A 27,062-nucleotide genomic window follows, 5' to 3' on the forward strand; every position below is an offset into this window, starting at 1 on the left:
TTAATAATTGAATATTTTTAACGAAATGACTGAACACATTATTTTGTGAATAGTAAAATCATTGAAGAATAATACCAGTTTGGTAGGTAAAACGATCTAGTCATTTTTTCGGATTGTGACACACACGTTAAATGAATGGTATCTGATGAGGTCTATAGTGGGGCAACAAAATTATCCAGTACGATTTGGAGCAACTTGAATTTACACATCTTGCCTCTCGAATACTTTTTGTGCTTTTGCACCATTTCAAACTTCAGCAGTTTAAGATTGAATCGTAATTTATTGGTAGTAGGTCATGATATAATGATTTTAATTATTATTTTCATATCAATCTTATAATGATTTAAGAATTTTTTTTTTCTTAATAAATCAATCGATAATAAATAAAATAATTAATAAATTATAATTATACACTTGTAATAGAGCCGAATGTATCTCATTAAACTCCGTTCATTTGTCCTTTTGACATATGAGGGTCCTGGGCCCAATTATAACACCAAGACAAATTAAAACAGGAAACAATGCATCTTCCTTTCTTATTTTCAAATGTTTTGTTGAATATCACTAGTACTGAGGTTTGGTGGTCAAAAATTTATTCGTATTGAACATTTACATCAAGTTAATATATGCATGTTATTTGTTTTGATTTATAATTTATTTTACTTCATCAAATCACGTAATAATAAAAATTTTGTGAACAGTGCGAATAAGTTTTTCCTTATTTGCATAAGAATGGTACAATTGGCTTTACGGGAAGTAAGGCCGGGGAGTAAATTGTATGCCGAGGAATATATATTAATATAAAGAGATGAGTGGTCGATCCTCATCATTTAATTTACCTTTTCGAATCGAGTTATGTTTGAGATTCATTGTTTTGTGAAATTACTATCAAAATTCATTTTTTCCACACAATATTAATATATATTAATCCCCTTAGACGATATAGAACAGATAAGTAGGGAATGTTTAGGCATATAACAGAAAACAATTTTCCTTTGTTTCCTTAAGAAATGGCAAAAGAGAATGGTGGGGCTGGAGTCTATTATTATTCTGTTGTATGAATGGGCCTAAAATTACATGTCCAGCAGCAATTTGTTATGTTATTTATCGTCCGTAACGATAATATACATTGGGTTCCTTACATGTTAAATCCGATGCTACTTGGTGGCAAATTATTAAGAATTCTCGCTAAGTGTTCTTTTAAGAAGTAAACACACGAAAAAAAAATTAATTATACTATATATATGTATATGAAATCTAATTTTAACAATTTTATATAAACTAGGTAAAATTTTGTCGAAGGGGTTTGGCGGTACTAGTCTCAAACTCTTTGTGATGCCCCTATTCGAAAAGTGGAGCTGAGCTCTATGGGGCTTAATGAGAAAATTTGTGTAACTATTGAAAAATAATTATTATCTTGGAGCTTTAATTATTACTAGCAAACTTTATGACATACTCCAAGACAAATGTTATTTTATTTGCACATCTTCCTAATTTTTCCAGTTTTTTTTTTCTGATATCAAGTTAATTATGAATATAAAGAATTCAATTCTTTCGTGTTTGGGTGGGTAGATATTTTGAAAATTATTTTTCTAAGGTAAGCAACTTCCTAAAAAATGAGGGGGGGGGGAAGAGTTTTCATGAAAGTAGGACAATCAAGTTCTACTAGTAATATTTAACGTTGATTGTGTTTTCCCATCCTCCAACACACCTTATCTTCGTCCCTTACCTCCCATAGCCTTATCCCCACTATCCGACACCCTCAATCTCTCCGTATATTTTATCTAGATTATATACAAATACTTTTCAGATCATAATTTTTGTTTACCTAACGAACAACAAAAATTAAAATTACAATACACATTTTTGTAGAAAAAACTTCACCTTTGTATTGAACACACGCTGAAGTGATCTATGTCAGTCTATTTTTCCAGTGCAGAAATCATTATATTGGGCTGCAGCATATTTGTTTTGGACCCTGGCTTTACAGTAGCCCAATTAATTTTCTTCCTTAACTAGTTTCAAAAAAAAATTCAGTCTCTTTAGAATATCATTCTTTTTAGATATGTACTATATAATAGAAAAAATTACTAAATTACATAATTTTATTTTACCTAATTCAAATATTTTTCTGCTCTTTTATTAAAATTCAAAAATCTCTTTTTTTATCCCCAATGATACTTTACTTACTTTTCAAGTTGGAAAAGTAAAACAAAAGTTTACCTTCCCCAAAATTTTCGCCCAAAACTTTCCCCCTAATTTTTTCAGTTAAAAATTCAAAGCAAATTTGAAATTCAAACGATTTTTATCCCTAATCATCCGGAATTGAGTTCAAAAATAGATATATCATCTTCCCCATACAATTTCTTCATTTTTTTTTCTTTTTTTTGTTTTCACTGTTTTTATTGTTCTTAAAAATTTATATTTTTTTTAGAATCGAAAATCTCCGTAGATCTGAGTTATACATCGTTGCATGACAATATAGTCATGACAAATTCAAGTTCTAGCAAGAGAAATTCGTCAAAGAGCAAATATGCATCTAGTTCGAAAGACCCAAAACCCCCAAAGAAAAGGGATAGAAAGGCGGCATCTCCGATTGTTCGACCAACACTACCAAAGGTATGTACATTTGTTTCCATATCTATCGTGATTTTCATATTTTTTAGTTAGTCTGATGATTCCGATTTTTTAAGTATCGATTATTTTGAATCAGGATTTTTGTATTTTTTTCGTTATCCTGATGATTTATATGTTTCTATTAAGTATCGTTTATTATTTATCAAGAATTTTGTATTTATTTGTTAGTCTGCTGATTCATTTTTTTTAAGTATCGATTTTTTTCGTATTTATGTGCCCTCGTGATAAACTGATTTATGTGTTAAATTTTAGGTATTTTACATATATATTAATGTATCATATGTACTATTTAAGTATCAGTTTGTTATGTATATTTATTTGTATCTCTATATAAAGAATAATGAAATTATTTGCTATTTGTGTATCTTTTTATGTTGCACACGAAATACAAAGATGTTTATGTTTGATGTGTTGCTGTTATTTAGTAAAATTTACATACAAAATAAGGTATCAACATATACGGAACACTGTTATGGAAGTATGGTATGGACAAAGTCAAGGCTGAATATGTTAGTGATAGCGACGATTCAACAAGGTGTATTGGTTGATGTTGATTAGTTAAGTTTCTATTATGTTGAACTTACGTTAATTTTTATTTTGTATTACAATTTCTCTTTTTCGTTCAATCCTTCTAAGTAGTTATTAATTTGAAGAATTTCTTTTGTCAAATATTTGTCTCCAATAATATAAGTTAATTATCAGTAACTATAAATTATTTTTGTAAAAGTAAGATCAACATTATAACTGATGATACCATATAAAATTTGTTCACAATAAACCTCATATTTTATTTACACAATTATTACACAGAATGATACAAAATAATTTAATTAAAATATTGTTGTTTTTCAGTAAATCTCAAGATATGATACTATATTATAATCAGATACAAAATTTCATAGAATTATTAAGAACATGATACATATTTTAGTATCAAAAAATAAAATTAGTCTATAATAATTAATACAAATTAATGTAATCAATATATTTAATCGTTCAGCAGTTTGAATAATATACATATATATATATATATATATATATATATAGAGAGAGAGAGAGAGAGAGAGAGAAAGAGAGAGAGAGAGAGAGAGAGTATATGTTATAATTTTGTCAACTTTTGTCTCCAATTATGAACTTAATTAACAGTACATATAAATTATTTTTGTAAAGTAGGATCTACGAAGAAACAGACGTTACCATATAAACTATGTTCATAGTATACCTGATAATATATTTACACGGTTATTACACTAAATGATACAAAATAATTTACTTATAATGTCGTAGTTTTTTAGCAAAACAAAAAATGTATGATACTATAATATAATTAGTTACACAATATCCTATTATTATTAAGTATATGCTACATTTTTTTAGTATCAAAAAATAAATTTATTTATCTTTAACAATTAATACAAAATTATGTAATGAATATATTTAGTATCGTTCAGCATGTTGAGTCATACAATAATCTCTCTCTCTCTCTCTCTCTCTATATATATATATATATAGTATAGTCTATAATTTTGTCAACTTTTTTTCTCCAATTATATAAGTTAATTAACAGTACATATAATTTTTTTTTGTAAAAGTAAGATTTACAAAATAAATGATGATACCATATAAACTTTGTTCAAAGTATATTTGATACTACATTTATACAATTGTTACACAAACTGATACAAAATAATTTACTACAAATGTCGTAGTTTTCCAGTAAATCAAAATGTATGATACTATGTTATAAACAGATACACAAAATCTATAGTATTATTAAGTATATGATACATATTTTATTATCAAAAAATAAATTTGTGTATCTTTAACAATCAATACAAAATCATGTAATTAATATATTGAGTATCGTTCAGCATATTGAATCATATACTACTCTGTGTATATTTAGTATCTCTTGTTGTTTTGCATTGGATAACAAAATTTTGTTATCAGATACATTATATATTTACCATTATATGTAAATGATATTAAACAAGTTATAATTTTGTCAATAATACAGTCAAAATTCGATATATTTAGTATCAATATACATTTTGTAGCTTGAAAAATTCACATGATTATAATCACATGAAATGAAAAGGTTTAAATCTTATTAGTAAATTGATAATATCCAGAAACATTATTACACATCAAGCATAAAACAAGAAAAAAAATAATCATCAAGAATTTAGGATCTCTTCAACACACACGTTGGTACCTGTTGTTGCATCGAAATTCATTATCTCTTCAACACCTTTATCTGAAGTATCAATGTATAGAGGATACGTTCCGAATCCAACCTCATGTTTCTTAATTTCTATGTACAATTTTAAACCCATATGTTCAAATACACGATGAAGACGAATTACCTTCATGAACGAAATATTTTCCCCAACCACTATCCCATCACTTTTGTATCGCTCATATATAACAACACTTTTTCATATTTCAAAATGTCGTAACAAGATCGAAATATCATTTTTGAATCTTCACAAATTGTGTTCTTGATTTTTTAAAACAAGCTCGGCTTTTTTTTTTCGATTCACGATTTGAAGTTTTCAATATTTGAAATTCAATAATGAGGTAAATTAGTACATGATGTTTATGTAGATTAGACGCTTAATTTGTTAAACGTCAACGTGAATTGTGGGATAATTCTTATTCCTTTTGTTGCGCCGTAATTGTTAAAAACAAACAAATAATTAAAATATCCGTCCGCTATAATTTAAGTATCGTTATGTTATTTTAAGTATCCGGATTACTTTATAAAAAGAAATTTTTGATAAATATTAATACAATAAGGATAGAATGTAATTTGTCCCTTAGAATATGTGATTTGTCTAATTTTTATTTTACTTTTTAATGACTTATAGCAGTTAATCAATCTTATATTTTAGGTTGGTAGTGTTATATTTATTTGTTAAGTCACCTAATAATGTGTAAAAAAAATATACACACACAATATGCATACATAAATAACTTATTAATTAGTATTGTTTTTATATTTTCTATCGCAAGCATCAAACAGGGTAATTCTTTTTATCTTGAATTGAGCTATATATATTCCTCTACAGAATGTTTTAACCTAGTTATTTTTTTGGATTGAGCTACCTCAACTTTAATCCAAAAGTTTCGATTAGTGTTGCAGGAGTATATATATGTATATATACACACCACTAGTATGTTTATTTAGGACCACATATGAAAAAAGATATCCATATTGCGTGTGTATATATATATATATATATAGTCCTAACTACAAATATATATTCAGTCTGTTCAAATTTATTCGATCACATTTTATTTTATAAAAATTAAATTTTTTAATTTCTAAAATTAAAGAACGAATAAGATTCTAACATATTAAATTTTTGATGTTCGAACATTGAATGTTATAATTTTTCTCATAAAAGATACATTTAAAAATATTAATCAAAATTTATACCATTTAATAATAAAATAAAATGCGTAAGTGAAGGGAATAGAAAATGAGTGGTGAACTGCCAAAACTCTTTGAGTGTACTTTTGGGAAAGCACGCAAGTGATTGCGAATTGGCGGTAACTTTTGCATTTATGTAATGCAAATATGAGCTCAAAAACACAGGCACTCATCTTTTTAAACCACCCTTATATAGTCTGTTTAGCATTTTAATTTAATTAATAGTAAAAGATAGTATTGTGCTTATACTAGCCGTTGGTTTTTTCCTTCTTATCATGCATGTGCACCTTTATGACGCATACACAAAACAAATTATTATTGTCCTAGTGCAACTTTCATATACAATAAATATGAAAAATATATTTATATGTTATTGTTATAGTTTACATAATTGTGCTCTATAACAAACATAAATATATATATTTCATTATATATATACAAAAGAAAGTATTTGTATATTCTGTTTCTGTTTCAGTATACATATACAAAAAAAGTATAAATTATATTTGTATAAAGAAAGAAAGACAAAAGAAAAATAGGGCAAGGAAAGATGATATTTGTATAATCATAAGTGTATACATGATGAAAATATATGTATCTCTATCTGTATATATAAGTTTCTCTCGTTTTATACAGATACAAATGCAGTATATATCCATACCATTTTAAAGATATGTAATATTCCTTGTACCAGCAATTTTAATTTGGTCTTAGGAACATAACATTGTTTGACTTATGGAAAATCACTTTTTTCCAGTTTATTGATAAATAATAAAAAGAAGCCCCGTTAAAAGTAGTAGTAGTAATAATAATACTGTGATTAAGAGTAATATATAATAAGGATGCATGTGGGCTACATCATTTTCTTATTCTGCTTGAACTCACTAGCCTTCATCATTGCTCTTAATTATAGTAGATGGAAAAAATAAAATATGCGATCGTACGTAAAATTACTTTTTTTTTCACACAATAATTGAGTAATATTTCACTCAAATAAAATATCGTATCGTATCACATTCGATCAAATATCACATTCCACTAAATGTAATAGGGGGTGATTTATATATAGCTATAGAAAAAATGAATTACGAGTAATTGAGTAAAAAAAATCAAATAATAAATTGATTTAGTGATACAACTACCAAAGAAGGTGATTAATATGCTGGTCAGTAAGTATATATATAGTTCTCTATTTCATGTATTAGGATGTTTCGTTATTATTTCTCCTTTTGTTGGATTTGGAAAGAAAATAGTACTACTGCTATCAAATATTCATAAAATCCAAAAAAGAAATAAATAAAATTAGTGTATTCCCCAATGAAGGAAAAAGACATAAATAAAATGAAATTAAATGGCAGTCGTGTGTGTGATTGCAAGAAAACAAAAGGAAAATCTTTAGAGACATCCGACCAAATGTGGTGGATATATCTTTCTCAAGATTGACTCTAAAATCTCTGTCACCTTAAATAAATTATCTTTGCCTAGATCTTATTGATGCAAAACTATAATAACTACTGTATAATTAATAATAAAAAGAATAAAACTAATATTACAAAAATAATTATTGATTTTCCTCAGTATACTACTGAATATATACGGGGAGAAACTAATATGATGAAAAGTAGAATTAAATAGAGATACTAAATAATAAAAACTATTTTTTTTAATTAATATTATTTTAATGATGACCAAAAAAATATGAGAGGTAAAATGATCCAAAGAACTACTACTTATTTGCAAAATAAATTGTTATTACAAATAAACTACGATGTAACAAAGATTTTTATTATTTGTGAGTATTATCTTGTTCCTTCGTTGATTCTTCTCTATAGTAACATATTTATTGCAACGTAGAAACGTCAGATTACATTTCCTTGTGATTATATAATTAGTAGGATATTAAAAATATCTCTTAAAGAAGGCAATATATATATACCCCTTTAATGAATACAAATTAAAATTTAAAAAAATATAATTTTTAAAAATCAAAATCGAACATAACTTATAAAATTAGCGCAAGAGAAAAAGAAAGGAAAGAGATTCCTCACACGATGTTAGAATTTAAATTTAGCAATGGAGCATTATCATAGGAAAGTGTAAAAAGCAAAGAATATGGCATGTCAGAAAAAAAATATTATAAGTAATTTTATTTTTGGTGACATTGGAAGAAGAGGTACTTGGAGTTTGGGACATGGGCATGTGAGAGGTTTCGAGACCAAAAATTGAAAAAAAAATATACTTTTTAATTTTTTGGATAATAGAAAAAGGAATGTGGTCACATTTTGTCCATAAGGGGTGCCCATTTTATTGATTGGACTACTCCATGCCATATATATGCGTTAAGAAAATATTAAGATATCATTATTTGAGGGTCCATTTAATCAAGTTTTAGAGTTTTAATATTTAATTTGACTTATTTTAATATTTATTACACAAAAAGTACTTTATTGCTATACTCAATATTTATCAAAAGTCATATCAAAATGACTACAAAAGTTTATAGGGGATCAACTTTTTTTTTTTGGCTCTTGAGAGCAACAAGTGACGCTAATTATAAGTAGCTAATTACATAAATGTAAAACTAATTGATGATAACTTCAAATATTTATTATTTTATTGTTATCAAACTATTAAAAAAGATCATTAAGTTTTATCATTGAGAGAAACTGAATAATTATTCACATGTTAAGTAAAAATCACGCTAAAATATTCTTTCTTTATATAATTAAATTTATCAGCAATATTATTGATTGAAAATTATAAAGTTTTCAGTTTAATTATTCGTAGCTGTACATAGATTACTCGTGAAACTAATTGACATAGAGAAAAAAAAAGTAATACTTAAAATTTAAAAGCTAAGGGAAAGTCTAATGATTTAATAGAGGCGCAGTCCTTGCCCCAATATTAGAAGCCATTAGTTACCCATGTGCCACCCCACAGTATGGCCTACTACTTTAACTCATATCAGTGTCGAGTCATGTAAAGTCGAGGATTCATTAGAATTTTTTTTATTTTTTTATAAAAAAATTAGATTATTTTTATAGGATTAGATTTATCTTTTATATATATACACATTAATGTTAAACTTTTTTGGAGTTCTTTAATATTGTATTTTTAAATTTATCTTATATATATATACACATTAGATATTGAACCTCTTTTAATTTTTATCGATATTGTATTTTTAATCCTTTTAGTATCCCAGCACTAACTCATACAGTGGCAAGAGAATTACTTACTTTATGATAAAACAGTCAAATTAACTCTGTAGGAGCTGTTTGATTCTATAAGAAATATCTTATACATATATTAAAAGTTATATTAGTTTTATTATGTTTAGCAGAAGTCTTGTGTTAGGTATAAAAGTTAACATAACTTATACCATGTTTAATTGGTAAAAATTTAAATATTGTATAAAAGTTATTCATGTATTAATTTATATGGTGTTTTGTTGTATTTTTTATATTAATACCAACACAATTTATGAGGAAATCTATGTATAAAGTTATGCAGGGTAGAAGGTGAAATAAGTTATGTGAGTATTAGTTATACATGTATTAAAATAATAAATTACACATTTACTTTATAAATTTATTTTATTTTTTAATTGGCAACTTTACTGTTTTCTATATATGTTTGTTTTTTATAGATCATTTTTTTTGGGAAAAAGGTCTGATATATCTATCAATTTTGTCATTTGGAGCTGATATACCACTCGTTATAAAAGTGGCTCATATATGCCCTTAGCGTTATACAAACGACTCACATATACCCCTGCCGTTACAAAATGGCTCACATATACCCTTCATTTAACGGAAGTTAAAAACTAGTTTTAAATTTATATTTATTACTTCTACTTTTTTTAAAAAAAATTATTTAGGGGTATATATGATTCTTCTATCAAAGTTTAAGGTATATTTTAATTTTTTTCATACATAAATTATTTTTTGACTTCTTTTATTATAATTATTTGAATTTCTTATTCTTATTTTGTTGTTTTCTTTCATTCCTTAGTTTAAAGAATAAAAAATTAAACTTTTTTTTGTATTGTAATTTAATTTCGTATTCGAAAAAAAATTTGGTCATCTACAATAAGTTTTACAAGAATATTAGTGAAACATAAATAAATTTGATTATCAAAATAATAATTATAAATTAGTCATTGGAACAAAAAAAAGTCAAAAAAATATGTTTGACAGGAATTAAATTTACTCATATGAGATTATATTTTTTAGAAAAAAATAATAAAAATTTAGATTATACATTATTCAATATATTCCACATTTTATTAGCATGTATTATTATTTTGTAAATAACATATATTTATAATTTACAACAAATTTAATATTCAATAATTAATAATTCATATATTATAATATCTACCTAACAAAATAATATTTACATAATTAATATCTGCATAACTAATAACCACCTAATTAAATTCAACATAACTAATACCTGCATAACTAATAACTAATACCACTAACTAAACGGCTTTGTAATTCATTATACAGAGTTCGATTATATGACATTGGTGTGAACGAATTTGCACTCAAATTTACTGCAATGGTCTATTAGTCAAATAATGATACGTTGATTTCAAATTTAGTAGACGAAAGGCAACTGTTTAAATTTCTCCTATCAATTATTGATGTAAATGAATCTGATTTCGTATTCACACACTTCAACAATTTAACTATATGGCATTAAGGAACTTCCATTTACGATAGCTTTTCATGTAGTAGCAATAAGAATAAGCACATTCCACCCTCTTCAATATGGGATAACTTGTTGCTCTTGGGTGGAGGTTGTTGAGATTAACTAGGGTTTGGTGCTCAACAATTATGTAACTCCAACCTTACTTTTTTTCTTATAAGCAATATTTCAACTCACCAAAGGGCAAGGCCATAGAAAACAAACAAGAAAATTTAAAAATTCTGAGTATAACTATTGAGAAGAAATGAGATGGAAAGCACTGTTATAAAAGTAGATGAGGAAAAAATGGAGTGGTCATTATGTTAATGCTAAAAGAATACGGGTAAAAGAAAGGTTTGTTTAATTGGGGAAGTGTTTGGCAAAAAAGTCGACTATGTCAGATTGGCGTGCGTATCACTGTACAAGTGCTTAAAACAGAGAGAGAGAAAAGTATATAATTAGAGTTTGGAAGATGATGATTCTTTACACCTTTATTTGCGAAAAGAAAGAAGCAAACCCCACTTTCCAGTTTCATCTAAAAAGATAAAATATTAAAGAAGAGGAGGTGAATAGAGGTATTTTGTGAATTAAGGGTGTTGTTTTCTTGATAATCTGTACTGATTTTTTTGGGGGGTTGGAGAGAAAAAGGAAAAGAGGGTAATGGTGGTGGGGACGGCGGTGCTGATTCTAAAGAGATAGATTGATATCTAAGTTTTATTTTGGGAACATTCTGAGATTGGCTTTTTGTGAATACAGAGTGTTGCTTTGGTGGCTGGCAAAGATTAGGGACAAGTCATCTTTTTCTTGGTTGGTTTTTGTGTTCTTGTTGGCTCTTTCTTTGATTGTTCATAGTGGGTTTTTTGTCCTTTGGAATGTCTTCTTGGATTTGTACCTCAAAGTTGTTCTGCTTTCTCTAGTGCTTTTACACTCTATTTACATCCTTCATTACCCTTTGCCTTCCCATGAAATTTTTTCGTTGCTCTTTGCTTCTTTCTTCTGTATCTGAAAAAATGTATGGTTCTTAATTTCTTTTTCTAATTTTTGCTGGTTGGGTTCCTAATTTTTCAAGAAATTATGGATTTGGTGTATTTGTGATTTTCTTTGTGGCACGTTTTCAGTTTGATTTGTGTGTAAGTGATATGTTCGATGTGATGCTCTGTTTGAGGCAAATTTTGTTTTCGTTTTCTTTTCAAGTTGAGAACAATTTTTTTGATATTTGTGCCTGTTTGTTCACTTATATGCGACCTTCTAGACCCTATTGATGATTCTTGTCGAAAATTTTTTGGTGGTTGTGTTCTTGAAAACATATCTTAAATCTTAATGTTTCTTTGTTATTACAGGTCCTTTAACTTCATTGGTGAGGGAAGACTATTTGAGTAGAGGAGGAAGTTGTTTAAATAAACAATTAGAGAAAGGGCGGTGGTCTAAGTGGTGAGCATGTGGCCTTGGGTTTTGAGAGTTTAAATTTGCATATTTTGAGGTATTGAGTCGGTTGGGTTGTATATCTTGGACTGGACTTTTGTGGTTGTTTGTAGTTGAGCTTACAGCAAGAACCAATAAAGAAGCCAAATCTCCTTTAAATCTTGTCAAGTCTGGAAGTATAGGTACTTCCAGGTCCTTTCCTTGGCATTGTCCTCTTAATTACTGCAAGTTTAGATTTGGGATACTGTAGGTGAATCCATATTTCGAGAGCGTAAAGATGAAGTTTATGAAACTTGGATCCAAGCCTGATCAATTTCAGACAAAAGGAGATAATATCAGGTTAATAGTTCAATCATCTTTTGTGAATTTTTAGTTTATTTTCCTTGTCATTCTAGTTAGGTATTTATTTTTTGTTCATATATGTCTCATGTATATTTTTATAGTGCCTTTACCTCTTACCTCTCATACAATATGTGTGTATTGCCTTTCCAAAATCTCTTCCTGAAAATTTAAAATTTTCAATCACTTTTACATTCTTAAGCATGTTGTTCACAAGTGGTGGGATGGGCTTGAGAAGAGTGAAGCTTAAGTATTAGAACAAACAAGTCTCTGAGTTGCTTACTGTTGCTTAAGGACTTAAGTGCCTCAATCACTTATTCTTGATTCCCCTCTTGTCAAATACTTATCAGATATGTTTCTGTAAGACCTTGCTCCTAAGTTGCTCAGACTCTCCAAATATGTTGCCGATCCAACACGCACTCGACATCAATTTTGAAGAGTCTGAGCAACTTAGCCTTGCACTGCTCATAATTTCTACTCATTAAGTTGCTGTGGACTGTTTCTTTAAGCTTGTGAAGTGTCTGAAAAACTAATTTGCTTCACCATTTTTTGTAAGTTTGGCAATAATATCCATAGCATCATTTTCTCACTACATGAAATAAAAGAAATGTAGAATTATCCCAATGAGGAAGGAGTAGGATTGTACAAGTTTCCTTTTTCTCATCTATGAACTACACTTGAAAAGATTGGTTCATAACATAGTTTCATTGATGCCAAAAGCTTTATCTCATGTGGTGTTTGTCCAGAAACCTCCCCTCCCCCCTGCTATCTCAGTTCAAATAGCTTGGTTAACGGATGAACTTTTCTTTCACTCATGAGAACTGACATCCTTCCTCTCTCCTTTACACCTATACACACTACCTTCTTACAAACACTTGGGATCATATACCAATTACAGTACCTTGACAAAGCTGGTGTTCAGTGATAGCTGATCTCAGTTTGTCCTTTGTTTCGGCAGGGAAAACCTCCATTTTCCAGTCCAGCTACTACATATTAATTATGTGCACTATGGTGGGGTGTATCATCTCGATTTTTTTTGATACGTAATCTGATAGCGATGTGTATATTGTACGAGTTAAAATCATTTGAAATGGTTTCATCATGAATATGATGTATGAGCTTTCTATTTAGGTATGTAGCCACTGAATTGGCAACAGATATGGTCATCAATGTTGGAGATGTAAAATTCTATCTCCACAAGGTATGCTCTCCATCTCAAGCCATATTTGCTACTCTTTTTTCTGCTTGTTAAACTAAAATTGTACTTTTGAAACATAATCTTAGATATTGATCGACCTTGATTACTCCAGAAATACTACTAAAAGAGTAAATTACTCATCCTGTTGGCGTTAGACATGCCCACCAATTATCGAAGTGGTTAATAGACAAAATTGATCAAGGTGCAAAGTTTTTTATCGATTTCATCTTGGCTCCTGCTTACTGCTGGTTATTTAAATGGATAGCCTACTATGATGGGATTACTCTCAATGAGAGAGCCTAATCATTCATTTTATCTGGTTATTCACATGCATATAGATGTGAATCGTTCTCATGTTCATATTGTTGTCTGCTTACTATCTTATCCATTCAATACATTACTTATTAATACTGATAGGATTATACTTCCTCCAGTTCCCCCTTCTGTCCAATAGCTTTCGTTTACAGAAGTTGACAGCTAATATAGATGTGAATCGTTCTCATGTTCATATTGTTGTCTGCTTACTATCTTATCCATTCAATACATTACTTTTTAATACTGATAGGATTATACTTCCTCCAGTTCCCCCTTCTGTCCAAGAGTTTTCGTTTACAGAAGTTGACAGCTAATACAAATGAGGAAAACAATGATGAAATCAACATTGACGATATACCTGGTGGACCTGCAGCTTTTGAAATATGTGCAAAGTTCTGTTATGGTATGACGGTAACTCTGAATGCGTATAATGTAGTTGTGGCTCGTTGTGCCGCGGAATACCTGGAAATGTATGAAACTGTCGAGAAAGGTAACATTATCTACAAGCTTGAGGTTTTTCTTAAATCTAGCATCTTCCGGAGCTGGAAAGATTCAATCATTGTTCTCCAAACAACAAAAGCTTTTCTTCCCTGGTCTGAGGAATTAAAGATCGTTAGTCATTGTCTGGACTCTGTTGCATCTAAAGCTTACATTGACACCTCAAAGGTGGACTGGTCGTATACATATAATCGCAAAAAGCTCCCATCAGAAAATGGAAGTGATCCGCTATGGAATGGTGTGCAAAAGCAGCAGTATGTTCCACGAGACTGGTGGGTTGAGGACCTTTCTGAACTTCATATTGACTTGTATAAACGGGTAATAACAACAATAAAAACAAAGGGAGGAATGTCTCCAGAAGTAATTGGTGAGGCATTGAGAGCATATGCCTATAGAAGGCTACCGGGATTCAGCAAGGGTAAAATCCCAGGAAGTGATCCTGTTAAGTATCAGTACTTGGTTGATATGATTACTTCTCTGTTGCCCACAGAGAAACATAGTGTTTCATGTAGTTTCTTGATCAGATTGTTACAGACTTCTGTTTCTTTGGAATGTGGAGAGACAGTACAAAGTGAACTGAAGAGGAGGATTAGCCAGCAGCTTGATGAGGCATCGGTAGCTGACCTCCTCCTTCGGGCACCAGCTAATGAAACTATGACATATGATGTTGACACAGTACTTGAACTTGTTCAGCAGTTCATGCTGCAGAAAAGGAGCGGTCAGAGTGATTTTCCTGAAGATAATGAATATCAGGAGATGTACCCTGCATTTGCATCAGACTCTTCCAAAGTCAAGGTGGCAAGGGTGATTGATGGTTACCTTGCAGAAGTCTCTCGAGATCCAAATCTACCTTTGGCGAAATTTGTCAATCTTGCTGAAATGGTGTCTGGCTTCCCTAGACCTTCCCATGATGGAATTTACCGTGCTATTGACATGTATCTCAAGGTATCCTTTTTGCAATTTTCTTTTTCAAAGAAAACTTTTTTATAATCCGTAAGCTCTACATAACTCGAAGAAAAAATGTATTAATTAGTAAAAGCCTTGAGGCGCCGCATGGCACATTTGTGTGACTGATTTATTTTGATGGACTCTTGAATGATCATTTCCTTTTTGACAGGAACATCCAGGAATCACCAAGAGCGAAAGGAAAAGAATTTGTAAACTTATGGACTGCCGGAAGCTATCAGCTGAGGCATGCATGCATGCTGTGCAGAATGAGCGCCTTCCGTTGAGAGTAGTTGTACAAGTTCTATTCTTTGAGCAAGCCAGAGCAACAACATCATCTGGTGGTGGCAGCACCCCTGACCTAGCTGGAACAATCAAGTCTTTGCTTCCAGGGGAATCCCATGGGAGCTCAAGATCTGCCACAACAAACACAGACGAGGACTGGGATGCCGTGCCAACTGCTGAGGAACTTAAAGCTTTGAAAGGGGAGCTTGCTACTCTAAGGTTGAGAGACAAAGAAGCTGGTTGCAATGATACTAATTCAATAGACATAAAAATGAGTGTTGAAAAAGTTATTGGTGGCAAAGCAAAGGGCTTAATCATGTCCAAGAAGCTCTTTTCAAAGCTGTGGTCCAACAAAGATAGACTAAGCGAGAACAGCAGCTCTGATACATCAGAAAGCCCCGGTTCTTCCAATGCTGGGGAATCGAAGTCCACCCCATCAAGAAGTAGGAGGCATTCCCTGTCCTAATGTTAGTTGCAGATTAACCAATTTCTCTTAGAGAAAAAGTTTCACCCCTTGTTTGATGCTAGGATTGGAAGAAGCTACGTCTGCCGCTAACCCTTGGAAGTAGTAGGGAGAATTCCTCCTATAATTTTTGAGCATTTTGAAGCATGTATTTGCAAGGTTAGATCAGCTTGGGACTGAATTGGATCCTCTTAAGCTTTATTAGTTTTTTCTGTTGTATTCAATTGTTTCCCAAGAGAAATACAAGCGACCATCTTTGTTTTAGGCTCTCTTTTAACAAGACTGGAACAGGCACATTTATGTATCAAAGTGTGTGAACCAAATTGTTTGGACTTGAATTCCTTCTGTTACTTATGCAGGTGATTAGATAAATCTGGTGGAACTTGAGACAACTATGGATGATCATGCAGGAACATTAAAATGTTTTGTTCTTTTGCTCTATGCATTCAGTAATTGTAGTGAAAAAACAAACTTAATTACATTTTGAAGCATGTAATATAAGATGTATAGCATGAATTAATCATACAAAAAGATGACAAGAAGCAATTTGTTGATCATCAAGAAATTTAAATTATACATACAACTATTTACATGATATACATAGATCTTAACAAAATATCATAATTTAGAGGCGGATAAAGATGGAGCTACTATACATAAATTATGCACTAATGTACACATATTGTATATCCGCTGGATATTTAATTCTATGAGATTGAATGCACAACTATTTAGGTTAATTCTTCTATCCCTAAAAAACTGTGTGTTGTACTGTTGGGCCACTAATCGTTGGGCCAGTATCTTCCTTATGGGTATACATACATGCTGGTTTAAGTTTAGGGCTTAACTGTTGAATGACAGTAGCAGTCAAATGGTTCATCAACCATTAGTAAACTAAAATACAGTAGTCTACAAATAATGATATGATTATTTTGATCATGCTAATTAATTCCAGTAATTCCTATCCATCTTTAGATGGAAGTAGAGCAAGTTTTTGCCTTCATGATTTATGTTATTATATGAGTGAAATAGTCCGGGTCACTTCTTCTATATGTTTTCTATACAAATCATCATTAAATGATTCATTTTCAAGTTCTTATATGGTGTTATGCTCGTTCAATTTACATATAACTTATATAGGAATTAATGGGACCGAAAAAAGGGTGGAGAGAGTGTAAACGAGGGTATGTGCCTTCTCATAATCTTGGTCTTGTTGCAACATTAGTCTAACATGAAATTACACGTTTTGTTTTTCAAATTTTTTACTCTTCAATTTATCTTTTACAATTGAATATATGCCTAATGCGGCAAAAATTCTTCAGAAACTCAAGTTATCTATGAGCATAACTTGTGAAATATTACGATTCAAAAATATGAACTTATATTAATTTGTGTAAGTTTGGGCGAGTTAACACCCTCCTATTTTCTTACTTAATTGCTCATTTTGATCTAATTCAAATTCTAACTTTGGTAAAAGTTTAAGTTAATTGGCCTAAATATGTAGCTGAATTAAACAATAACCTTGTCAAAATATTAATAAAAGTCTTTTCTTAATTGTTTAACATGTTATGTATAGTCATAATCATAATAATAATAAAAAAAAAAAGTTTTATTACGTGATAAAGTAATTTATAAGAAAACAAAAAGAATTTAAAAGGTTGGAAGTCGATAAGTTCGGATATCACTCATTATTTAGTTCATGTTAAGCCAATGTATGCCCAAAAAGAATTTGTCCGACCGATATTCGCTCAAACTGTCTAGTATTTAACATTCGTAATTGTTATTGATTGCCTTTTATTTAGGTCGAACTTTATTGTCATAATTATTTGATGTATTATCGTGATTTGCTAGATATATATGTTCCCTATTATCTTATTTTATTATTTGACATTATTAGTTATTGCTATTTCCATTCAAACAAATCTTTCTTTTATGTTGCTTTCTTAAACAATTTTATTATTTGACATTATTAGTTATTGTTATAACAAAGTTTGCATAATTGTCCTCCATAGCAAATATAGAAACTTAATTCGCTATACATATATAGTTGAAACAAATTGTATAAAACAAGAAAGAGAAAGACACTTGGGCAGAAAACTGTATAAAAATGAAGTATATAAAACGAATTGTATTACTATAACTGTATAGAACGATTATATACAATTTGAATTTGTATAAAATGAGAAAGAGAGAAAGACAAAAGAGACTTGACAAGGAATATACAATTGAATCGAATTGTATAAAACGAGAAAAAGAGAAATTAGGTACAATTTGAAAATTGTATAAAATGAGAAAGAGAGAAAGGCAAAAGAAACTGGGCAGGGGAGTATTTTTATTGTATAATTATAAGTGTATAGGACGAAAATATATGTACTTGCATGTGTATATACAATTTTCTCACGCTTTATACAAATTGAAACACAATTTATACATTTCGCTTCTGTTTGTATAAATGAGAAAAGCGAGGGTGGCGAACGACATTTGGGAAAGTAGCGAGCGAGATCTGGAAGAGGGGAGAGAGGGGAACAAAAATATATGTATCTGGAAGAGGGGAGAGAGGGGAACAAAAATATATGTATTTATACAATCTTCTCTGCTTTATACAATTAGAAACATCTTTTATACACTTGTGTTTGTATAAAAAATGAGGAAGCGAGCGAGAGATTGGAGGAGAGTGGCGAACGAGATATTTGGGAGAGAGACGTCTGGCAATTTTTTGCAAATGTTTGCTATGGAGCACAATTAAATTAAACCCTAACTACTCAATTTATTTAAGATTATTAGTTTGCTATTATTTATAATTTTCCCTTATTTTTACTAGACTGAAACGGGAGATGAGGGGAGTGTAATGAATTATAAAATTTCTTAAAGTTCATTCAAGAAATTATAAGATTTCGAATTTTCATGATTCATGCATTTATTAACGTTAATCCATTTTGATAAATTTTATCAATTATTTCTATATAGAATAATGGCTTCTTCTTTTTTCTTTTTTTTTTTTTTTATAGTTTTGCTTCATGATAAAATGATAAATAAACAAACAAAAATTGTAAAAATGCACGTTGAGTTATGACCTTATGTTTAACTCAACTTTTTCTAGTCAATCTCAAAAATAACCTTTGGGCGAAATTTTAATATGTTCAAATTAAATTCGAATTGACTATTTGTCACTTCACTAAATAATGAAGTGAATTATATTTCAAAGTTTCGACAACTATAATAGTTATATAAAATACTAACCATCTGTCACCCCCCTAAATAATAGAATTCAATTATATTTTGAACTTCCGACAATTATAACAGTTATACAAAATACTAGAAAGAGTTGTCAAACTCAAATGTCTCGACCTTCAAATAATTTCGTACAAAAATATTCCTCTTATATTTTGGTAAGTACCACTACTTTAATAACTAAATTTATGCTAGTATACCATTTCCCAGGTGAGTGCACATACAAGGACAAAAAGATATATCAGTAGTAGTGTAACGGATGATACTGTTCCTTTCTTAACTAACGACTTCAGGTTTAACTCTTGGATATGGAAAAATCTTTGATAAGGAATGCTTTTTCTCAAGTGGAGTCGTACGATGTGAAAATATGTTAATTAATTAAGCTTCAATGTGAGTACTGAACACGAGAAAGAAATAAAATGAACAATATAGTGGAGGGAAATATTGATATGGGCCACAGAATCCAAGTTGGATCCCCACAAAGTGAGGCCTTCATATTGAGGCCCAGACCGTACTTGAGGAGAAATGACGTTTTCTAAAAAAAACAAAACGCAGCAAATGGAAGTATCCTTCGCCTACCGACATTCCATTATGCTACTTTGTTTTCACATTAGAATGTTCACTTTTTCAATGATTTTGCCTCTGAATTTATTTTTCTCTTTAACTCGTTAGTTCGTTCACTTCTTACCATAATTTCAACCACAAAAACAAAAATCATACATTTGCTTTTGTTTTTCAGATTATTGAGCTTTCACTTCACACATACGTAATACTTCCCCAATCACTCCCATATATATCAATTATGATTTTCATTGCGACACTTAGCGTAAAAAGAGGATCAGTATTCACTCTTCCATGTGGTTCTTCCCATCAAAACCAAATCCGTGGGGATCCACACACTTCCTAAATTCGCCTAAACATTACATACTAGTTAATCGCTTCTAATGTCTAATCTGATGGACATCCTAACCAAATGGGCCTAACACCTGTATAAATCGGTAATCACAGATTATGTTTGTTAAATTAGGACTTAAACATAATTCACGCCCCAAAAAACTAGTTTAAAGGGCGGAGGATTGTCCAAGTCTTATAAGTAATTTACCCATCTCATTGGGATTTTTGTCATTCTTTTACACCCCACTTGCTTAGCATATGGTGCTTGGGCATGGGCAATTCTGATTTTGGTGGCCCAAGCATTGGATGAGATGACTCTACTCTGATATCATGTTAAATTAGGTCCCAAAAGCTAGCTCAAACAGAGAAAAATTGTCATCTCATTTACGATCAAGGTGAAACTTTTGTTATTCTTTAAACAATGTTTTAATTATCTTTGACTAATTACTGTGATAAAAGCAATTAAGGCCGACAAAACTTGACTTATCTAAAACGTGTAGTAAAAATTAATGCGGCTTTTCTCCTACTTTACCTAAACCAACTATCGAAGTTCGAGCCAGGTGTGAATTTGGTAGAATATTGGGCAAATGCAGCTACTTTTATTAATTTTAGTATACGTAATTAAATATGATTAAGGCCAAATTACTTTCTCATTGCCCTGGTCAAAGCTTGCCTAATTCGCTATCTTTTTACCCTAATGATATAGACAAGATAATTATAATATTGTACTTTGAAAGTAAATAACTAGTGATAAATATCTGAGATTATTTTTGTGCTTTTGATTATTGATGAAATTGAAGTGACAAGTGACAACCAACAAATTATGTGGCTTTGGGTTATTTTTGTACATAACCAAAGTAACTTTGTTTGGACAGGGATTAATAGAGTCCGAAACATAAAGTATCAAATTATAATAGTATGTCCCGCATGAAATGATTCCAAGTCAATCACCCTCATCTATAAGATTGTCCCAATAGATTTTGTATACCCCAATAACTACGAAGACATAAAAGTAATTATTTTAACAAGTAAAGCTTCTGATAGACGCTTACCTTCCTAAATTAGCTGGTAAAAGAATGTCTTAATAGGATAAATTCACTTGTTTTACAGACGCGTTTTTCTCATTCTTCTGAGGCTCTACCTCCCTTCAAATTTGCAAGTGAGAAACGTAAATATATTTTATCATTTAATTTGATTTTTCAATGACATGTTATTGTTTTAGTATGCCTTTGCCCAAAGTTGCATCGTTAGCTCGATAAATCCAGCTTAGGAAAGGTGTCTACTACCAAAATGGTAATGCATTAGGCTAAAGTTTTTAGGTAGATTATATTGTCTGAAATTGACTTATCCATAATGACAACTAGCACTTGGTCGAACACAAAAAATTAGTGATCACCAAGCAAATTGAAAGGCAACCATATATCAAAAGTAGCCTAAAAGCTTCATGAATTATATGATCATATAACTACTTTTCCAACTAGATAGAAAAAGATTTCCCGTGACATATTATTATTTGATGAAACAGACATATATGATTGTACGGCCAGCTTTCAATTCTTATTCTAGATTCCCATAATATTGCTTGAGAATGTAAGTTATCCGATGAAAATTAAAGTGTTTATTACTTGAACAAGAAATCTTTAGGGATCTATTGAAATATAGTAATAAAATTAAATGGTAACTGCCTTCATATATTATGTATATTACAATATTTTAATTTGTTATTATTTTGAAATCCACCTACAATAATTTTAATGAAAACTTTGCCAATCAAAAGATTTTAAATTGCATTTTCACTTGACTCCTAACTTATCAGAGGGTTTAATCACTTTAATTAAGTGGGATGGGTAGAGTTTCATGCAAGAAAAAGAAAATGATCGGCACTTAATTTATATTAATATAATATGACATATTGCCATGATGCACCAAATTAGGTCTTGCATATTCCTTTCTTTTTCTTCTTTAAACCGATCAAACTTACTCCGTAATTAGAGATCTTAAATTCAAGTTAAACACATGCAAAAAAAATCTTGGATGATAAGGAGCGCTTCCCTTTAAATGTGTCTGATACAATGTGAATTCATATTAATCAAAACATAATGCAGATATAAACGACGAATCAAAAGGTACATTCTTTCTGTTTTAATTTGTTTGTTTTATTTTATTTTTAGAATGTTTTTTTTTTTTAAAAAAAAAGAACAACTCTGTCTTTTTTGATAATTATTTAAATATTTAAAACTTTTCATATTATATGTTTAAGAACATAGTATCTTTAATTTAAGATTTATTTACTCAAATTCCATGAGAATTCGATAAACAAATTGATACCTTGACTATTCAATCTTTTCAAAAAATGTACTCTAAGTTTGTAAATTTTTTTAAAAAGAAAACTTAAAAAATAAATTAGTAAATCAATTTTTTTTTAATTTATAATTTCTCAAACAAATACAACACAAAGAAAAACAAACGACTAATACAAAGCGGACAATATATGAACTGAGTTATCAGGAGAAAAGTGTGTAGTATTATATTTCGAGATATGATGGTGACTGATCATGTATAACAATATGATGGTCTGATTACATCCAAAATCCACCATCCTCTTTGACAGATACCTCTATTACCATCCAATATAATTATTTTTTATATCCAAAGATTAAAAAGAAATAGACAACAACCTTCAGATTAATAACTTTTCTTCCCTGCTAAGTTGCTAAAATATTGTATAATCTAATTACTAATCCCCCCCACCATCCAATAATTAATAGTTTAGATTTGTCTTCCATAAAGATTAGACTTGGAGGCCTGGTCCCAAAGGTAATGGAGACCAGAAAAAGACAAAAGTATATATAGTGGAAAATAAATTGGTCCCATATTATTCATGTGCACTTGAAATAAGTGGAATGAAGTTGATCTCCTTGCCCTACCCCAAGTCATCCCTAATCACTACTATCTTTCTAATACATTTTTTTTTTATTTTTATGTTTTTGTCACAAAGAAACAAAACCCCGTTTCATAGCTTTCTTGCTTAATCATCATGACGGAGTATTTGTTTTTGAAAAGACAAAGCTACTTCAATTTGGCTATCTTATCTTAATTATAATGACTTCGTCGGACATTATTTATGGATATATATTATCTAATTCCATGTTTTTTTTATTTAAGAAAAGGCCCCCCTGTATTTGTCAATCTCTCAATCCCTCTTTCACTCACTTGAAAACCCCACTTACAATTTGATTTCACGTCCATGATATTATCACTATCACGTTCTTTCTTTCTTCGATGCGTACAGAAGATTTGATTAATTTAAATTCGTTAGATCATTTTATCGTTTACAATTATATTACCTTATACAAAAGTAGGCCAAATGCAAAAGATCATTCCAAATTTGCACACATCTCTTATGAGTAGAAATAATATAACATTATTGATGAGTCAAACTTTTTTTTTTAAATCATAGAAATGTTGTAGTTTTTTACTTCGTACATCAAATTAAAGATAAAATAGCAATAAAATCATTGAAGAAAATTTAGTAGTGGTAGTTACTTATAGAAATATCATATTGAAGTCAAGCTTTTACACAATTAAATTAATAGTAATATAGTTCTACAATTTCCACAAATGAAAAGGGAGATAATTCAAATTAGACGGCATGATCTGTAAATTTCTAAAACTTACAAAAATAAAAATCAACATTAGAACTATCAATTAAGATTAGATGTGGGCGGCATTGACAAACTTTGTACTATCGAATCTTTGATAGATGGAGAGAGGTACATCATTAATTTTCTGCGTAAATATATGATTTTTTTTTTCTATAATTCCAGTTTAGTTAAATGAATGGCTTTACTTTTGCATATAAAACTTTAGAATAAAGAAAGACAAAAAGGATGAGATAATGAACATAAAAATATAATAAAATCGATACACCTTCTCTTCTGTTTGGCCGGGAGAGGATCCAAAAAGCCACATCCATTTTACATAAAATGTTGGATATTCCCCTCCTTTACAACTAATGAACAACAAAACAAAGTTTTTATCATATTTTTATATCATACATATTTGCTTCATCCAACTTATATCTAAATACTTGGAAATTTAAAAAGGAAAAGAAAAAACAGGAAGCTACTAAAAGGGAAATATCAACTTTACGAGCAGCTGCTTTTTTCTTTGAACTTCTAAAATTAGATTCCCTCTACTAGTATTTTATAAAGTTAGACTTCTCTAGGATCAACAAATATAGAAAGACCAGGTTGTGATTTTGTCCAGTCACCTACAGACCCGTCACTGTATTCTTCCCCAAGTCGTTTCATGCACCATAGGTCCTCAGCGCATGATAGTTTCTTCCAGTGCGGGATTGCTAACCTTAACGGCTCACCGCTCGCTACCTCCGTTGCGACCACGCTGCACTCTGATTCTTTTGCTAAATTATGAGCAAAATCACACAGGGATTTCATGAATTTAACAGATAATGGGCCTTCACCACCAAGCCCATACAAAAAGTGAAGCCCAAATGGCTTGAATACCTCCGGCACCGACGGCAATTTCAGCCATGGAAAAGCCCGGTCCACTAAACGAGTGGTTTTAGCAAGGAATTTCGTCATTCTCGATGCGCCGCGAACCTCTAAATTGAACACGTCCTTACAGTTCCACACACTGAGCAACGCCCATGACTCGGGCGGATGAACCAAGAAATCTTCTACACCAGGCCAAGTTTCGGCAGAGTAAAGGCCTTTTGGAACCGCGAGGAAGGTACCGAGATTGAGAGGGTTGTTGAGAACGGAATCAATGTCGCGGGGGAAGAACTCAGTGGTGGAGTATCGGCGGCGGTATAGGGTTTCCGCATCCGTTGGATGGAGCTTGAGGATAGTGACCCGACTAGATACCCGGACCCGATGAGCGAAAACGGGTTGGACCAAAATGGAGGGGGTACGGAACTTGGAGTAACCGCATTTGTGGTTGAAGAGATTAATGGAAGCTTGATTGTCGTTTTCAGTAGCTATGTACGAATATTCAGCTCCATTACCTCTGAACCATTCCTCCATTCCGCACACCAGTTTTAGCGCAATTCCCATTCTCCTGAAAATATATATATTTTTTTTAAAATGTCATTTTACTGTTCCAAGAAAAAAAGAAAAGACAAAGTCTGTGCTGTGCCCACACATTGATCAACTTTTAGCCAAAAAAAAAAAAAACTGAACTATTATATTAAACTGAAGATCCAGTGCTAAAAATAAATGGAAATTATTATGAATGAGGGAGGTTTACCGGTGAGCAGGAGAAACACGAAGGCCTAAAATATAGGCGAGTTTGGTGAAGATAGGAAGCGGCTTAGCTGAATCAGAGCTGTTTTTGACACCACTCCTCGAGAGTTTCGTCCCACACGTAACGGTCTTGATGCAACCCCTTATCATCCCTACAATTGATTTTTCTTCGTTTTGTCCATTGTGCACCACTATTTCTGCAACCTGATCATCAACCATTAACTGTTATATATATATACGCAAATGAAGTTTTATATATATTAAAAAAAAATGGTTAGTTTACCAGCATGAGATAAGCAGGAGAATTGCGAACTCTGCAAATTGGGTCACCCAAAAGATCGGTGTAAAGAGAGAGTTTACCACCGGGACCAACTTCGCATCTTCTCTCTACTTCTTCCACTTCTTTGCTATCATTTTTCGCATCAAATTCTCTCACAACAATCGACACAACCAAATCACCATTCTCCACCATTTTTTTGTTCTACTCCTTTCACTCTATCAAAACTAAAAATGTTTTAGAATGAATTTGTAAGATGCAAAAGAGTGGCTTATATAGCTGTAATAGTAGCGAGGATAACGTGTAGGGGGAGGTTAAGAAGACAAGCGGCAGAAGAAAAAGAAAATTGAAGAAAAACACAAACGATGATGATAGTAGAAAGACAAAGAGCAAGCGGCAAAAGAAAAAAAAAAAAAGAAAAAAAAAAGGGGACGTTAAAAAGCTCTTCTACTTTCTTTGGGTGTATTGTTCATGATTATGCACAAATAGAGAGATTTGCTAAATTAGATGCACTCACCACTCCCTCCTTTTATACTGATTTCCGGGGCTGTCTTTTCTTTTTACAAGCACCCACCCCCTAACAACCCCCACACCCCAACCCCCTTATTATTATTATTATTAGAAAAAAAAGAAAATAATCTGTAGTTTAACAAAGTCATATTTTTTATTTATATTTTCTTGTCTTTTACTATCTATAATAAGAAAAGAAGAAATTTAGCAAATTGTTTCGAAAAAAGAAAATATCTAGTTTGCTTTAGTGGGACTAGTCGATTTCTATGACTCATGAGTGGGAATAATTAATGGAAGAGTTAATATTCATCTCAGTTCTTTTTTTTTTTTTTTACAGTTTACGATTTTAATCATGAATCATCATCAGAATATAAAGTTTTTGGAAAAAGAAATGACGGCTGTGGCTGCGCAGTCCCATTGTAGTTTAATTATTGTTTCACTTTCAATTTTAAATTTTTAAATACGCATCAATGGATTCAATTGGTAATCATTATCAGCTCTTAAATACACACTAATTAAGATTTTAACTATTCTCATTATATACTATAACGCCTTGCCGCATCATACATCCCTTCGGAAATGCAACTCATTCGTTAGGAGACCACCTAATTGATAAATATATATAATTATAAATTTTAATATTGTTATTCTCT

The 27,062-nt window shown here is 30.6% G+C and overlaps 2 protein-coding genes across 7 annotated transcripts; one reads left to right on the plus strand and one right to left on the minus strand.

Annotated features, from left to right (window-relative positions):
* Positions 1-10,689: 10,689 nt before the first annotated feature.
* Positions 10,690-16,497, plus strand: LOC101259304 (phototropic-responsive NPH3 family protein NPY3). 6 transcript variants are annotated; one of them, XM_019212546.3, is made up of 6 exons: positions 10,797-11,343; positions 11,525-11,575; positions 12,109-12,529; positions 13,661-13,730; positions 14,310-15,485; positions 15,658-16,497. In XM_019212546.3, exons 3-6 carry the CDS (start codon positions 12,468-12,470, stop codon positions 16,234-16,236), a joined length of 1,887 nt encoding a protein of 628 aa, XP_019068091.1. In that variant the 5' UTR covers positions 10,797-11,343; positions 11,525-11,575; positions 12,109-12,467; the 3' UTR covers positions 16,237-16,497. The 6 variants fall into 6 exon arrangements, with proteins under 6 accessions (XP_010316012.1, XP_019068091.1, XP_069150160.1 ...); XM_069294059.1 differs by having other exon boundaries at positions 11,163-11,343; positions 13,488-13,730; XM_010317710.4 differs by lacking the exon at positions 11,525-11,575 and having other exon boundaries at positions 10,690-11,343.
* A 7,752-nt stretch (positions 16,498-24,249) lies between these two features.
* On the minus strand, positions 24,250-26,428 carry LOC101259010 (probable N-acetyltransferase HLS2). The gene is made up of 3 exons (XM_004231866.5): positions 25,906-26,428; positions 25,627-25,826; positions 24,250-25,437 (listed from the first exon to the last, which is right to left on the minus strand). The coding sequence occupies exons 1-3, from the start codon at positions 26,092-26,094 to the stop codon at positions 24,573-24,575; spliced, it is 1,254 nt and encodes a 417-aa protein (XP_004231914.1). The 5' UTR covers positions 26,095-26,428; the 3' UTR covers positions 24,250-24,572.
* Between the last annotated feature and the right edge of the window lie 634 nt (positions 26,429-27,062).

This window comes from Solanum lycopersicum, chromosome 2, assembly GCF_036512215.1.
Source record: "Solanum lycopersicum chromosome 2, SLM_r2.1".
NCBI lineage: Eukaryota > Viridiplantae > Streptophyta > Magnoliopsida > Solanales > Solanaceae > Solanum > Solanum lycopersicum.